The 17,842-nt window shown below is 33.4% G+C and overlaps 1 protein-coding gene and 1 long non-coding RNA gene across 3 annotated transcripts; one reads left to right on the plus strand and one right to left on the minus strand.

Annotated features, from left to right (window-relative positions):
- Nucleotides 1-120: 120 nt before the first annotated feature.
- Nucleotides 121-15,756, minus strand: LOC5564578. 2 transcript variants are annotated; one of them, XM_021853151.1, is made up of 2 exons: nt 15,068-15,756; nt 121-326 (listed from the first exon to the last, which is right to left on the minus strand). In XM_021853151.1, the coding sequence occupies exons 1-2, from the start codon at nt 15,261-15,263 to the stop codon at nt 280-282; spliced, it is 243 nt and encodes an 80-aa protein (XP_021708843.1). In that variant the 5' UTR covers nt 15,264-15,756; the 3' UTR covers nt 121-279. The 2 variants fall into 2 exon arrangements, with proteins under 2 accessions (XP_021708843.1, XP_021708842.1); XM_021853150.1 differs by having other exon boundaries at nt 15,042-15,704.
- On the plus strand, nt 3,551-4,101 carry LOC110679131. The gene is made up of 3 exons (XR_002502241.1): nt 3,551-3,656; nt 3,735-3,856; nt 3,927-4,101. It is a non-coding gene; the product is annotated as an uncharacterized LOC110679131 (long non-coding RNA).
- Nucleotides 15,757-17,842: the final 2,086 nt, after the last annotated feature.

Below are 17,842 nucleotides of genomic sequence, written 5' to 3' on the forward strand. Positions count from 1 at the left end.
TTCTAAGCAAATGAATGGCCCAGGATGCAAACTATCACCACTGGGAAATAGAGGAGAATACTCTCTGCATTGTAGCATCGTTGAATAACATGTAAATCCATTCGTTCGCTCGGCAACAACAAGCTACACACTCGGTTACCATTGGCTTTTAGAGCGAGATCACAGGTTATGCAAGAATTATACAAATAAGGAGCTCAACGACTGGGAGGCTTCAGGCTCGACTTCAGATGATAAACCCATGGAACCGCAGTGAGCCCTTTCAGGCACTTAAGGCAGTGTTTAGATTTCCTCAGCAAACAGTGGATCGCTCGAGCTTTCGTCCCGATCTAAAATAGAAAAGAAAACATAGTTGATATTTAGAATTTTAGTATTCTACACATGATTCTAAAATAACAGATGACTATTATATGAATATCGACGAAGTATTATTAGATAAAACGGAAGTTCTATTCTGATATTTTACAGGAATATCAGTTCCCAAGATCTTAAATTCTTCCTTTTTTTGGGAATTCATAAATGCAAAAATATCTACAAATCCACCTGCAAAAGGTTCGCCTGGAATTTTGGCAATTCTAGAAACAGTTTCGTCTAGAAATTCTTGCAGATATTGCGCAAAGAAAGTCTTGGCTAGTCATGTTGAAATTTCACTTAAGAAGCCCCTGATATTTTCAGGTTTATTTCTCTTGCTTGCAAAGCATTTCAGCAAAAATTCCACTACAGATTCAAGTTCTTCAAAAAAAATCTTCATAAATTTGTTTAGTTTAATGAAATTGTTAACCTTCTTATCTCTTCTTCACAAGCGATTTTTTGTGGTGATTTGCATAATTATTATTTAAATATCCAACAAAAAAAAAAACAAAAGCAAGGTAAAACTATTGAATAATCAATAAAATTGGTAGTTATAATAAAAAATAAAATAATTTGAAAAAAAATGTGTATTTCAAGAATTTTTGACATGAAAAATTGAACAAACGAATTTTGACATAAAATACGAACAAAAGAGTGAGAAATTAGGTGTTAATGATTTTCAACAGTTTTTAGTTAATGAACCAAGTAATAAACATAAGTAATAAGTAATAAACATACAGTATTGGACATTTTTTTTTAACTTTTTCGATTTTTCATGCAAAATGACCAAGTTAGATCTCAGTTATTTATTGACCGATTTGAAATTTTCACAGAACATCAGATATAACTTGAATTTTAACATATATTTTTGAATATTTTTTCCAATCGCAAGTTTATAAGTTATAACGGTTTAACTAAAGTGTATTTTTTGACGAAAAATTCAAAACAATTTATCTCAAAATCAGCCCTGCACAAAAACTGACTTCAGCAAACTTGTTCATCTCGTTAAAATCTACAACTTTGCTGAAGATACCATAAAGCTATTCCTTTAAAATGTTTAGTTGTGTCATTTATAAAAATAACGTCAAAAAATTCACTTTAGTCAAATCGAATCAACCTTGTGATTGAAAAAAAAAACACTCAAAAATATATGTTATAATTCAAGTTATGTTTGATGTTCTGTCAAAATTTCATTCAAATCGGTCCATAAATAACTGAAATATAGCTCACCAAAGTTGGTCATTTTGTATGGAAAATCGAAAAAGTTGCAAATGTTTTGTCCAATACTGTAGGCACCGTAAATTGCCGTTATTCGACGCACTTAAGACCTCAATTCCGCGCATTTATAAATAGTTCTAATACAGTCAACTCTCCCTTACTCGATAATCGGTATCTCGATATCGAGTTAGAGAATCATAGAAAAAGTCGGTTTTCATGGCTACCTCGATGGTCCCTTTAATATCGAATTATGAAAATTTGACTGTATATAATAATCAATTAAAAGTTATTGTTAAAGTACAACTGTGAAATATTAAGCATATATAGCGAATGTGCATGTGTACATTTTAAATTCATCAAATTTTTAACTAATTGCGCGGAATCAGGCAATGCGCTGAATAAGGATAAATACATTGCGGTAGCGATATAAATTTTCATTTGGAAGTATGTTTTGAGTATTTTCATAAGAACATTAAGTAATCTGCAAGCATTTCCCTTCTTGGAGTTATTTCAGAATATCGCGCATAACTGTGGTTTTCGGTCTTCGCCAACGCCAGCGATTGATGTTTTTTTTAATACTAGCTTAACATCTATGAAGAGATCTTGAGACTACAGCTATCAAATCAGGAATTACATATTTTCTAGCACCAATACTGAGAATAGAATTTAGAGAGGTAGAATTTTGATGCTCCCCGTGTGTTTTCTTAACAGCATGTTGAATTCCGGAAGTTCTAAGTGTTTCTGTGATATTCTCGTTATTTTGGTGGGGTTTCTGATAGTATCCTTGGAATTTCTAGAACTTAGAACGTAGAGATTTTAATGGGAATTGTAGTGATTCCATTTGTAGTCGTAAGAATTCAATGAGGATCTCTCCTAAAAATCCAGGGTTCCCTTTGAAATTATTAAAATTCTTATCGATTTCACAAAAAATCCCATTGAAATCTATAAAATATTTACCGACATTCAAAAGGTTTATATTAAAGCTTTGCTTTGACATTCCAACGGAACTGGAGATCAACGGAATCTTAAAGGTTTTTACAATAATTACAAAGATTGTATTCAGAATTACAAATATTCACACAATAATTCGCAGGAATCCCACCGCAATCTCATAGATTCTTACAGAAATACCGTCTCAAAGATACCCACAGAATTTTAAGAGATTAATATCCGGAATCCCATTCCCACCCCAATTCTAGAGTTTTTACCAGATTTCTAATATTTCCGCAATATTCCTAGAATGGTATTTAAACTTCCAGAATTATCATAAAAAATCCGACATCCCTATCGGAATCCCAATGTTCCTACAGGAATTCCGGAATTTCAAAGGAAATCTGAGAATCTGAGGTGTCAGAATTTACACGTAAAATTCAGAATTACATTATAAATATCTGAATTCCTACCGACATCCTAAAATTCCTAGAAAATAACATGATTATCGTAATGCCAGAGTTCACACGGATATTACAAATTGCTACTGCCAGTAATCTTACCGGAATCTCAGAATTGGCGGGGCGAATGTTTTCGTCACCTCATAACTCCTAAGCAAAACTCAAAATACCTTCCGAAATATCAAAACTCATATCGTTTTCCCATGATTTTTACTCAAAAGTAAATTATTCCATTCAATTTCGCAATCTCAAAGCATGAGTAACAACCTCTTAAGCTAACTACCAGTAGCTTTGTAGTAAATGCTACCTTTATTCATAGCAACGCGTTGTTTGTACAGTCAACCCTCCATGAGTCGATATTGAAGGGACCATCGACTCATGGAAATATCGAGTTATGGAACAGAAAAGCTATAGAAAGTCGTTTAGAGGGACCATCAAAGTAACCATGAGATTTGATTTTTAGTATGGTTCCATTAGTCGATATCGAGTAATGGAACATCGACTCATGGAGGTTTAACTGTAGTATGTTCGAAAGGTGTAGAAAGGAAAATGACACAAACATATTCCACTCGTGTTCCACATATAGCGTTTACTACCGAGATTGTAGTAAACTCAACTTAACTACATTTTATTCATACGGCCCATTATGTACTTCATGTCATTTTTATTTGTGAAGGAGAATATTTTCTAAATTATAAGGTAAGTTGATCACATTGTTCCGATCATGATTACCATTCAGTAAGGGAATTAATTCAACTGCCCTGTTTTGTTTTCAAGAATAGTGGAATCGAAAGCATTTTGCTCACTAAGGAATACCATTTTGGGACTCTACCCTCAAAATGTACCAAATCTAACTTGAAGGATCACCTAAAGGATCATTTTACTGAAAATGGCACAAGGTATTATGAAAAGCATTATGTAGTATAATATCATACCAGATAACTAAGTTTCAATTGTTTATTTTCGCAGACAAACATCCATCATTAGTTTCAAACAAGCGCAACGCTGATGCATTTCAGGAGCCTACTTGAATGAAAAAGAATAGCAGCAACTGAAGCCTAATTAAAAAATGCAATCCTTTTGTTATCTGATAAATAAATGAAACCACCATTAGTATTTATTAAATGATATTAAATATATAAAATCATTAGTAAACCTACCAACAACCATAGGTTTGTTAATTTCAAACAATGAGTTTGTTTGTTACAAAGTTGAGATTGGCTATTTCAAACTGATTATCCTGGTTTGAAACAAACTGAAGCATTAGTTGTTTTCACAAACGTCAAAATGAACAACTATTTTTTGTTTGTTTCAAATAAACTTTTGTTGAATTTAAATGTTCTGTCGATAAAATACAACCAAAATAATTGTTTGTTTCAACCACTCCAAGAGGCTGAAAGGAACTAAGATTTTGTTTGTGCAATATTCAACTTAAACTTTAGTTTGAAAATAACTAAAATTTGTTTGGGTTTACCATTTTTTTCTCTGTGTATAATAAACAATTCAACAGTACTAATCAATAGCTTTAAAAAATGACCTTACAGCATAGCTGAGCCTTTCGGACCGATGTATAAAAATAATTTTGTTTCGAAATTGTCCGTGTGGTTGTGGTATTCTAGTGCCCCTATTATATATTTAAGAATCAGTCATAGATACATGACCCTATGACCAACATTTGTATATGTATAGGCCTAGCAGATGTGGCTTTTCAAATCGGTAGTTCTTTCTCACAGTGATTGTTTTCAAAACCTTGTCAAGTATAGAAAATAATTGTATTTAATTTATTATTACAGTGAAGCTACATTATACTTATTAAATAAGTATTAAATTTTTTTTCATCATTGTTGATATTATCGAGGCCAGAATTCCAAGTGAGTGAAAAACTTAATAGTACTAGAACACCATAGGAGATCGCTAATATAACCTAATCATAGAACTGCTTTTTGCACTATGTTGGGTCTCAAAAAACCTCGTAGAAGAGTACAAACCGTCAATGGCATTTCCCATATACTAATCCACATTGCGCATTCAATGGTCTAGTTGTGCTCCTCACCCGCCCTCAGTTTGTAATCTTCTCATTAGCTTAAAATTATATTTTCCTTGAGTATAAATGATTTCAATTAATGGTAACCGTAATAAGCAGTAGTTTGAAAAGGGGCACTGAATCAGAATACCCGCAAATTCTGATTATTTCATTTTTCATTTTCATTTTCATTTTGCAGCGTTTGGTGGGGCATTGAGAGCGCAAGTCAGTCCAAAACCGGGGGAAGGGATAGGTAATGACCGTAATAGTCTATGCGGACCGCTTGAACACCATCGGAAAGGATAAGAAGGGTTGGGGTAGGGCATAGGGAATTGGAGAAGACTTGACACAGTAATGAGATGTATGCTGCAAAATGTAAATGTGTTGAAAGCAATTTAATTTGAGTTTTGAAGTTTGATTTGACTTATTAAAATTCCAAATAGACCGGCCATTGTACAAGTAAGAAAGGATAAGCTGATCGCTTTCTAGAAATTTAATAAACAACAAAATAATAACAATATGAGAGTGATGTTAAGGGCTGCTGATGGCACGATGCGACGCTTTAGGAGATTTTGATACTGATTGAACATAGAGCGCAATTCTATCGATGGTAATAACTTTACAAATTGTATCTGTTTTTGCACTGAATGACGATGCTGATTTATGTAAAAATACTTGATATTATTATTTCAATTGTTTGTGTGATCTAGGAGTTAATAATGGAAATATTTTACTTACGCTTGATGATAATACTTCCCAGACCAAAAATATTATATTTTGAGCACCCTTTTCGAAGCTATTCTATCCAGTCCAGGTATCCGTTTACAATCCTGAAATTATTCATAATTGTGCATGCTCATGCATTATATTAGTGATGCTCATAATCATGCAACAGATAAGGAGAGAAAGAGAGAATATCCAGCTTTTTAAAAGCGCTAATGGCTGCCGCTAACGGCCTCGCTTTCTGGTAAGGATAAGTCGATTTGACGTTTGGCTTGTGTCGATTTACATTGAGCTGACCCAAGCCAAGCGTCATATCGACTGATCCCTACCAGAAAGAGAGCCTATTTGCGGCAGCCATTAGCGCTCTTAAAAAGCTGGATAGGAACAGTGATTAGTAATGAGTTAATTATGTAGTTTTGTTAGAATTATAAACAATTAAACAGTAGTAATGAATAGCTTATAAAATGACTTTGCAGCATAGCTGAGCCTTTCGGATCGTAAGACCGATGTATAAAAATAATTTGTTTCGAAATTGTTTACGTGGTCTTCTAGTGTCCCTATTAGATAAGAATCAGTCATAGACATACATATCGAATGCTCGCCATGACCCTATGACCAATATTTGTATATGTAGCCTTAGCTGATGTGGCATTTCTAATAGGTAGTTCTTTAACTCATTGATTGTCTTCAAAACCTTGTCAAGTATAGAAAAATGATTTTATTTAATTTATTACTACATTGAAGCTGCAGTGTACTTATTAAGTATTAGGTATTATTTCATGTTCTTATCACTATTGATATTATCAATTATTTTATAGTACTAGAACACTATAGAAGATCGCTAAACATTACCTTATCATGGAACGGCTTTTTGCTCTATTATTTTAAGTAGATGCTATTGATCTCCCTTTGCTCCTATCCGCAACCCGGTGCACGCGTCCTGTTGGTATTCGAAAACCTTGTAGAAGATTACAAACCGTCAATGGCATTCCCAATTACTACCCCACGTTGCACATTCAAGGGTCTGATTGTGCTCCTAACCCACCCTCAGTTCGTAATCTTCTCGCCAGCTTGAAATTATATTTTCCCGAAGAGAAAGTAATTTTGATGAGTGATAGCCTAGTGCAGCCCAACTGCATGGTACAGTAGTTTAACCAGAATCTTTAGGTCAGAAGATAATATCTAAATTTTGTAATAAAAAGGTTGCCATTGCTTTGAAATTCACCCAATATCTAATCAAAACTACTACAGGGTGTCTACTCGTTTATCAAAATGAAATTCCCTGATATTTCAAGGTTTTTTCCAGGTTCTTTCAAATAATTCCAGGTGCAAGAAATACTCTCATTTTATATGGCTGAAACAAACTAATGACAAATTTTAAAATGTTTATAATTTAATAGCTATTTACTCTACTCTTTACATTTTTTAAAGCAATCTGGAAATATTACAATATCCAATATTCTAATAATAAGGTGCTAAATATATCTAAGCTTAAATATTATTCAGTTGAATTGTATTTGATCATGATGATGTTTTCTATTTCGTTTGTAAATTCTCTGTTCGTCATTGTGAACTGCGTTGTCGTGCAAAAAGAGGATTATTCATTAATTTCCATGGGTTATTTGAACACCTGATATTCAAAATTAATTCTTTTTTATTAGTGACAATATTTTAACATAAAAATTCCATTTACCGATGTTTCGAGAGTTCTTAATTGAATAATTGTTACGAAATTTTACATCTATAATTGTTTAATACCAGATTGTTTTTGCAAAATTGGATTTTTTTATATCAAACTAGTGGTCCCGGCAAACTTCGTCTTGCCATTAAGTAGGCTGTTGAAAACCGCTATGAATCGTCCCATACAAAATGTCAGTGCCGTTCACTCTCGTTTTTCTGACTTTTCCGGTGAACATCCTGGAACTTTTATACACACAAACACGTCGGAACCCTTGAAGATTAAAATGGAGAAAGAATCATCCGAATCCGTTGCCTCATTCGTGAGCCATTTCGTATCATACAAACACCATTCTATTTTTATTTATATAGATATTTTCCAATAATTTTAAAAATGGTTACAGTAATCAGTAGCAAAGAGTTTGATTCACCATAGAATCAGATCAGACATTTTTCTGAGAATATTTCTAAAATTATTTCCAATTTTTCGTGACATTACGACAAATAAAACATTTTGTATATATGAATATGAATATGAACATACGGGGCAATATGAGCCACCCCGGTTTTGACCTCAAAAACAGTGTTTTAATGTCTAGTGTCATTATGATCTGCTAAAGGATGCCTCAAATAGCCACCACAATAAAAACCGTAAGAATATTCGTTTGAACACTCAATATATTTACAAAAATGTACAAATTTGTCCTTCGTCATGAAAAGCTTATAATTTTGGCAGTTCTTAATTAAGTCTGTAAGACTATTATATTTATAATTCTGGTAATTTTCAGCAATCCATTGAAACTTTTGATCATAATGAACAGTTCGTGAGCAAAATTAGATTTGTTCGTAAACAAAATTATTGAAAAACAATATATTATTTTCAAGATGAAAGGGCGGGGCAAAATGAGCCACCTAGATTTAAGCAAAACTAACGATGTTTTGAACATAAAAATACATTGCCTAAATATATCAGATTATTTTTTTACTGCATAGTCATCTTTATGCACCATTACAAGTGGAACACTTTGCTAGAAAATACTTTGAACCAAGAATCACAATTTAGTACTAGTATAACATGGTCTGTTTACTATGTATTATGTATCTTTAAAAAATAAGCCGCTAGAATCAATAATTTCAAGTAAAGCTAATACAATTACCTTTCCAATAATGTACTCTTCACGACTTACTCTTCTCTATACTGTTTTAAATTAAAATCATTCGATTGAATGAGGTGGCTCATACTGCCCCGTAGGGTGGTTCATAATGCCCCATATGGTTGGTGACCACGTAGAAAAACATGGTTTTCCAAAAAGTTCCTGAAATAATTTGCAAGTTGATGTTAACATTAATTATCGACGTAATATGGAAGATAACATATTATAGTACAAGTCACTTGCATTTAAACTAAAATTTTTGCTGTTTTTCTATGCATTCCATGACGTTTTCCTTAGGCGGACCATATTGCCCCGATCACCCCTATGCAATTTCAATGACTTTCTCAATTTCATCAAAAATTATTTTAGGTATTCGCCCAAAGATTCAGATATAACTTCAAAGATTTCTTTAAGTTAGATAGATGGACAGAATTCCTCCAAGATTATTTTTTTATATTTAAAAATACAATCTGGGTTTTTTCAAAGAATACCACAAAAATTACCTCATAGGCTAAGAGATTCTATCAGGAATTTCTTCATATATTATTTCAGTTATTCTTCAATAAAGCCCTTAGTCTCCCAAGATTTTAACCGGCAATTCTCCCATCGGTTTTTCTTGAACATCCTCCAAGACTCCCGTTTAAAAACTGTTGGAATATTCAATCAGAAACATTTCCAGATGCCAATAGGAATTTCTCAGGATTTCTTACAAAAATGTTCTTCAGAATTTCTTTAAGATTTTAGCTAGGATTTTTGTTAACGTCACCTTCAGGAATTACTTCAGAGGTTGCTCATAAGATTTCTTTGGGAATTCCTCCAGTAATTCTAACAGATTCCTCAAGGAGGTTTTCAAAATAAAAAAATTCAAGCATTCATCCAGGAGTTTTTCTACAATGAATGAATGAATTTTTCCACAAAACTATGGAATTGAAAATTGAAAAAACTCATGACGTATTCCTAAAGCAAATGGTAAACTTGTGTATGTTATTGTGTCAATCTTGATGAATGAGGATTTCTAGAAGAACTCACTCTTGATGAAATTTTAGAAGATTTTCTAGATTTTTGCTAAGATAATAAAAAAAACAAATCAATTGAATCTCTTGATAACATATTGCAGAATTTTGTGTAGGAACTTCTTGAAAAACATCAGGCGAAATACCTAAAAAATTGTGTAGGAATGATCGATGGATTTCTTGGCATAATTGCTGTAGTGTTATCTGGTGTGGTACATTTAATAACCTTTTGGAGATTCCAACAGATTTGTTGACTAATGTTTGAAAGAACTGCAGTTATCCTGTTTTCCAAGAAAATTTGTAGAGAAACTCAATAATTTACTCGGATAACACCTTGTGGAATTTTTGAAGTAATTCTTTACAGTAACCGTGAATGAAATAGCATAGCAATTTTTGTCGGGTTCCTTGAAAAAAAAAATCCTTAAACGAATTTTATCAAAAACTCTGGAGTTGACCTTGGCGGGTTTTCTTGGAAGATAATATGTGGAAATCTTTGGAAGATCTTTTAGAGCAACAACTAAAGAAAACTAGAGAGAGTAAAATAGGAAGTCCTAAGCTAGTCTTTGAAAAATTGTTCAATTAACCCATGAGAAAATTACTGGAGGTTGTAATGTTGAAGTGCTCAAGTGAAAAATACTGGAAGTAGTAGTTCTGAAGCAAATTCTGGAGAAATACTTTAAGCATCCTTTGAAAAATTGCTAGAAGAATTGATAGAGGAATCTATTGAAGAATTTCTGAAGAGAACCCTGTACTAGTACCTGAAAGTATTCCAGATGAAATCTCTGAAAAAATCACTAGGATAATTCATGAAGATTTTCTCGAGAAATATGAGATGAAATTTTGCACTTCAAGCAAAATAAGGAAGAAAGGGACTTTAGAGACCTTTTCGAATAAAATAAAGACTGCAGAGACCTTTCATCACAAATAAAGACTTGCATTAATATAGAGAACAAGTTTCCTAAAACAAACCTGCTACCAATCCTACATATGGGAATCCTTTACTGATCAAATATAAAGATATTAAAAAAAATAAATCATGTTTTGGTAAGTCGATAAAATTTCATAATCAAAAAGATCCTCACTGAACAGTTAAAATAAAGGTTGGAAAGCGGCGCAGCCGAATTTTTTTCAATTCCAGATAACTTTCCAGCAAATAGTAGTTAGCTCTGGGTTTTGATACCAAAATTCTTTGTCGCGAACATAATTTATCATAAATTACAGACTCAAAATAATTTCCCTGATTGTGATCGCAATTCCCTGAGAATTCCAGGTTTTTTCCAGGTTGAATAAAATTCCCTGATAATTACAGGTTTTCCAGGTTTTTCCAGGTAGTAGACACCCTGTACTAACAACAGCGATCAATTATCAAAATTCATCGCTCCCTGGAATATATAATCCCAAGCCCAGGGAATATCCACAAATTCTGATTATTGTAATAAAAACTTTGCCATTGTTTTGAAATTCATGCAACCTCTAACGAGCACTACAAAATAAAGCGACCAAATATTTAAAATAATCGCTCTCTGGAAAATATAATTCCAAGCCAAAACTATAAAATATAATTCCAAGAACTACCAAAAAATATTCTGCAGCATTAAACAGAAATTTCTCAAAACATTAGGTTCCATAAATTTTACAAAGGAAATATCCGCGATAAATCTTTGTACTTCGTGAAATAATTATGGCGAAGTATTTTTATAAGAAATTCCTATTGAAATTTTTGGAAGGATTTTTTTAACATTTTGAGAAAATTAATTAGCTCATTACACGTGGTAAAGATGAACAAATTATGGGTGAAATTATGAAAAAAATCCACGTGCTCGGCTGGGATATAATTTGTCCATCTTTACCACGCGTAATGAGCTAATTAATTTAATAACCATGCGGATTGGATTACCGAACAGCTCAATGTAAGCGTCAATTTGAGAAAATGTTTGTAGAAATCTTTGGATAAAAAAAGAAGGATAAATTTGAGGAATCTTTTAAATTGTTCTTGTACAATTTCTGATTGATGCGTGTGCTAATTCGAAAATTATTTTTGAAAGAAAAATTGGTGCGGAATCTATCTTAGGAATCCTTGAAGGAACAGAACTTGTAATGTCTTGTGTAATAAATTACCAAGGTCCAAATGCTGGTCATATGGACATCTACCAACTGAATTTTCCAAACCGTTAAGGGACACGTACTCAGAAAATAAATTGAGCCAAAACGTTGTTTGGACTCCACTTTACCAACTGTGAATATAAAAAGAGGATTCAAAACAAGAGGATGTCCTTCGCTAGTTTAACGTGGTTTAATGTTTCAATGTCGTGAATGAACTTTTGAGATAGTCAACTAGTTCAATTTCTCAGATTCTCCAGTAGTTCAATCAGATCAGTTTGAAACAACCAATTTTTTTGTTGATTTTCAAACTAGAAATTTGTTTGTTCCTTATCATGAATTTGTTGCTCCAAAGCCACACATTTGTTTGAATTAACCCTATAAAATTTGTTGTTTCAATCTAATATTTTCATTTTGATTCAACAAAAATCACGCTTCAATTAAATAAATATTTATATTCTTTTAAACTAAAACATAGTTTGTTTTGCCATAAACTGGGTTGGTAATAATGAAATTTACTTCTGAAATTCGAAGTGGTTTATTAGTTAGAATCAACCAAACTAACGTATTGATTCAAACTTTGTTTAAGTTTGGGAGAATAAACAACCCATTTTTTGATTTGAAACAAATAAAGTTTACAGCTTGTTTCTTTTTGTGGTTGAGCAGTGGTATTATTGACAGCCGTTTTGCGCAGTTTTTGCTGATTAATTCACTGGTATCAAAACTGACGTTGTTATACATTTCGTATTAGGAAACTATAAGTAATTATTATCTGTACAAGTATTTATCATCGATCAGGTAAGGATGACCAAAAGCTGGCTTCACTAAACATAATCAGGTTAAAATGATACTCATCATGCTCTATTTTTTTTCATATAACTTTCAGACCTCAAGCATCTATCAGCCTTACCGAGTCTATTACCTACGGAGTCAGGGATATCCACGAATTTTTGGAGAGGAGAGCATCGACCGAGGCATGGTCAGTTTCATGCATACCCAAACCAAGTTTGGAGAAATTTATATATTTTAACCACGATACACTAAAAAGAATAAAAATATGTCTTATCCTTTTTTATGTTTTTAATTAAAATTATTTGATGAAAATAAGCAGGGTCCTCCGCATTTTGTTTTGGTAAAAACAAACAAAAATGTAGGTAAAACTTAAATGAATTGGTTATTTCAAACTTTTTTTCTTAGTTCAAAACAACCAAATATATTGGTTGTTTTTACTGCTGTCAAATTGAACAACCAGCTCTTAGGTTATTTAAAACAAAAGTTAGTTGAATTCAATTGTAAATATGATGACCAAACTACCTAATTTCCTAGTTTGTTGCAAACAGCTTACAGTGCTGCTCTGAATAATAGCAGCGCATGTCGATTTTCATACAAAATGCTCAACTTTGACATGCTGTAGTTTTGTTCCCTTTCAAGCAATCGAGCTGAAATTTTCTCCACAGAACTACAAATATGATCAATTTTGTAACTACAAAATTTCAGTTTTTTCTGAGTCCCTGCCGAAAAGTGAGACACTAGGTGAAATTTTTCGAAAAAATAGCAGTTTTTCATTTTAAAATTTTTCTTCTACAAATATTTTAAACATTTTCGGTTTAGGTGTAGGTTTGATAAGTAGGAGGAGATTGTTCCAATGGTAAGTAATATACAATTTAAAACTATAATGTCAAGCCGAAATTCAATTTTTTAAAACTGCTATTTTTTCGAACAATTTCACCTAGTATCTCACTTTCCGGCAGGGGCTTAGAAAATTTTGAAATTTTGTGTTTACAAAATTGGGCATATTTGTAGTTCTGTGGAGAAAATTTCAACTCGATTGCTTGAAAGGGAACAAAACTACAGCATGTCAAAGTTGAGCATTTTGTATGAAAATCGACATGCGCTGCTATTTTTCAGAACAGCACTGTACATGGTGAAATCAAAATAATATTGTTTGTGCAAAATTCAACCTAATATCTTGGTTGAAAGAAAGCCTAATTTGATTGTTTCTACCATTTTTTTTCTCCGTGATATGATACCTTTCTGTTTGATACGGTTTGAGTATTAACTTGCCCTGATTAAAGTTATTCAATCAAATTCGGCGTATTTTATTTTCAATACTGTTTGGTTTAACTAGATGTTATCTCAGAAATCTCTTATTTTGTTGTAAAACTTCTTGAAGAGAACCTCAAGACTAACAAAATACTTTTTAAAATGATCTTTGGAGTCCATGTAATATTCAGAACATTACAACTCTCGCGTAATCTGGCATAACATCCTAAAAGCCTACCATTTGGCCTTAAATGAACAAACATTCAAATCAACACCACTGGCATGTAGATAATGATCCTTTCTTCATCATTGCGTTGTTGAACAACGTGTAAATCCATTCAAATTCATAGAAACAACGAGCTACACACATGGTTATCAATGGCTTTTACGGCGAGATCAGAAGTTAAGCAAGAACTTGCTATATTTGAATACGCTCAGTGAACTATTGAGTTGAGGCCACCAAGTTGTCATTTAAGGTCCTATGTTTTTTGTACTGTTTTGTTTATGGCTGTCTTGGAAGGCCTACACCAATCTCCTGTTTTGGTGGAGGACCACAGTACAAGTACTGTGTAAGTCCCTGACACTGCTACAAGGACTCAGATTTAAGCTTTTCGAAGAGGAGCAGCAAATCCGTTGGATACCCGATCTTCCTTAAGGCGAAGTAGGCCGTCATTGAAATTTGTTCGCATCGTTGATGATTGTTGCTAAGTAATCTCACGATTTCGAATCAAAGAAAATCAGTTGGTTTTGCACTGACACAGCTGAAAAAGTATCAGCATACTTTATGCATGTTAGTGCGTACAGTGATACTTTTTCAAGTCAATATAAGCTATCGAGACTGAGTTTTATCACTTTGAAATGCAAGCTGAAAAGTCATCATCGATTAATCTTCCTTTGTATTTTTTAAAATGTGTTCTTCCTTGACCTGATTTTAAGTGTAACTAACAGGCCTACGTTATGTTAATAAATTACAATTACAATTGTTGCCAAAACGAATGACGGGCTACTTAGCCTTAAGATTGCTCGTATCCTGACATGTACCTGAGGAGTCAGGAATAGAAGTAATTAGGCAAAAGCTAAGGACCACACTGGGGTCTATTTTATTACTTTAGGTACCTACACGAAGTACCGATGGTACGCGCTAGCTCATTCTTCACCGCGCCATTCGGGTAAAGCAAACAATAAAGTAAAAGCAGTTAATATAAATATAGGGGAAAAGCACTAATTTTCGACCTACAAGAATTCTGTGCCAATTTTCGGATTTTCATACAAAGTAAGCCAAAATCGAATGAATGGGTCGAAAATTGGTGCTTTTCCCCTAGTTACCTGCCAGAAGTTTCAGAACTGTTACCAAGGTCGGTTTCTTCCTCTCCTTACATCCTGGCTGTAACTGATAACAGGACATCGTAAATCGAAGACTGCTGATCAAATCCTCCAGCTCTTCCATAACGCCATGGCCATTATCGTCATTTCCCTCGCCATCCGATACGGAAACGATTCTCGAAACCGGCGGCGGTACGGTCAGCGATTCCATTGAAGAAACGGTGCCCTCGGTTTTCTCGATGTTTTCCATCTAGCTGGACACTTCGGAAAAATGTTGCCGGTGCAATTTCCCGTGCTATTCTTGGCCGAAATAAACCAATCGTGCGGTCCCTTCAAAATGGATCCGACGAAATTGCGATGAAACGCAGGTCTTATTTTTGCAACGGACAACTGCTCTAATTAGGTCAAATCACGGGGTTTTTCCGCTCGACCGCTTCCAATCTGGCACAAAGCACTCGCGATTGATCCGGACCACACATTTTAAAAGTTTTTTGGAACTTAACTCGTCAGAAACATCAAAAAATGACGCGAGCTGTCGATCGAACGCATTTTAATTTACCCGTCCGCCATTAACTGAAGCAAAACATCGGCAGTGTTGCGTGATTTATTATCGCGTTGGTTTTGAATGCAAAATGACATCGGATTTGTGTGATATTACGAAGTGGGTGGGAATGACTTGGTTGCAGCTGTTTCTGTGTAATTTTTTGTTTGTTAAGATGTGAATATTACACAAATTCAATGTAATCGAGAATTGTAACGTTGTTTAGGTGTAATTTCAAGGCGATGTATTATAACATCGAAATGATGCTATTTTGCATATGAAATTGGCTGTTACATCGGATTTTTTATACATCGACAGGAATTACATCGATGCAAATTACATTATTTTTTGCTGTGTAGGCGCAGCATTTTGCGATAGTTGTGGTATAATTTCCAGAGCTCTCTCAGCATCTTCACAATTTTTCTAAGTTTATTACTATTTTGAACATGTTGTTATTTTTTGTGTTAAGTTAAATAAACGCCAGTTCAGTAGAGGCCGAATTACTCAAGTATAGGCATAAATAACTATTTTCTATTTTCTTTTATTTTATTGTGCTTTGATTAGTAATACTAACTGTCATCTCGACTAGGTTGATATATTTAGACAATCATTCCAGTGCAAAAGTTTGGGGTCACCCCTAATATAACATAATTGTTTTTGTTCATATCTTCAAGTCCAATTGAAACTATTTATGGCTCATTCGAAAAGAAAAGGAGTTTATCCTACATCGTAGGTGTTAGGATCGAATCATGATTTGAATTTTGTTTACTTATTTTTTACTTCGAGCAGTGCCTTTTTAAAATTTATACCTAAAATATCATAGCTAATTTTCTTAGCAATAGATCGATCAATTTACATTTTGTGTGTAGTTTCAAAACTACTTTTGTATTCTCTGAAGGGTACTTACAATATTTTGGCTGAAAACATCCAACCAGAAGTTAACCATACTGCTGCGTAATGAATGACGAGACATATGTGAAAGTGGACTTCAACCAGTTTCCAGAACACCTGTATGAGATTGTCAAGAAATTCGTCAAAAAATCTAATGGCCTATCTGTCACAAGATAATCAGAACATTCGAGGGTATCGGAATTTTCTCGACTTACAAATGATATTTGAGTATTTTCATTTCCTTTTTTGTTTTTTCCAAGTGAACGGAATCTCTTAATATTCATAAAAATGTTACAGCGGGGATTCACTGGTTGGAACACGACTGCCTTCCATCTAGCGAATACGACCCGTTAATTGGAACGACAGCTGGTGAAAATGCTCCATACTAACGCATCTGAAGAGCAAATCGTCACGAAACGCACATATACAAACGCATTTGTTCTATATATGGAGACTTCAATGCGACGGTACTCAGACGTCAAAGTCAGTATGACATTTTCTGTTGACATTTCAGTGCTTTTTATTTGAAATATTTTCCAACCAGCGAACATCCAACTATCGAGTCATTCCATGTAGCGGACCCCCAATGAACGAATCCCCTCTGTAATTTGAAAGCTGCAGATCAACTTAACTTACTTTTTGCGACTTCAGGTTACCTGGGTTGCGCATAATGAAAATAAAATGCACCCAAATATCATTTTACAAAACCCTATCTACGTAATTTGACCCATTTCGCACCAAATCGTATTGCGAGCTGGCAGCATCCTTTCAGATTTTAATGAAACTTTCTGAATGTGTGACCTTGACTAAATAAGCCACTTCGCATACTTAGTGTTTCCAAAATTTATCTGGACTAACTATTGGAAAGGGCTAATTTTCTTCAAAATAATGCAATCGAAAAATGTCAACTCACTCAAAAAAGTCTTGTATATATGACTTGCAGAAAATTTTGTTTCAATTTTTTGAATAAAAGTACTGAAATTCAAGTAGTGGATACAATTAAAGCTATGATTGCAGTTATTTTTACAGATTGAACATAACTCTTGAATATGTCACGAAAACTGTTACTTGAGAGAGGTTCAAAATCGTGACCTTTAAATATGTGATAGCTTTAACTTACAAAATAACATGATGTTTCTATAGCTAATGAATAATAATAAGTACCCTGCATTTTATTTTACGAAATTGCAGCAACAACTTTTTAATACGAATATTAAAAAAATGCTAATTCGCGGGATGATCTGCCATACTTCTGCAACAAGAAATTTAGAGTTCTAAAAAAGTGGAATACTTATGTTGTAGGTCTGCTTCATAATTTAAAATGGGTGATTATTCATCAACCAACTACAAAAACCCTGAAGAAATATTGTTCAGTATAGATATAAGACCTTGAGTAA

This window comes from Aedes aegypti, chromosome 3, assembly GCF_002204515.2.
Source record: "Aedes aegypti strain LVP_AGWG chromosome 3, AaegL5.0 Primary Assembly, whole genome shotgun sequence".
NCBI classification, from domain to species: domain Eukaryota; kingdom Metazoa; phylum Arthropoda; class Insecta; order Diptera; family Culicidae; genus Aedes; species Aedes aegypti.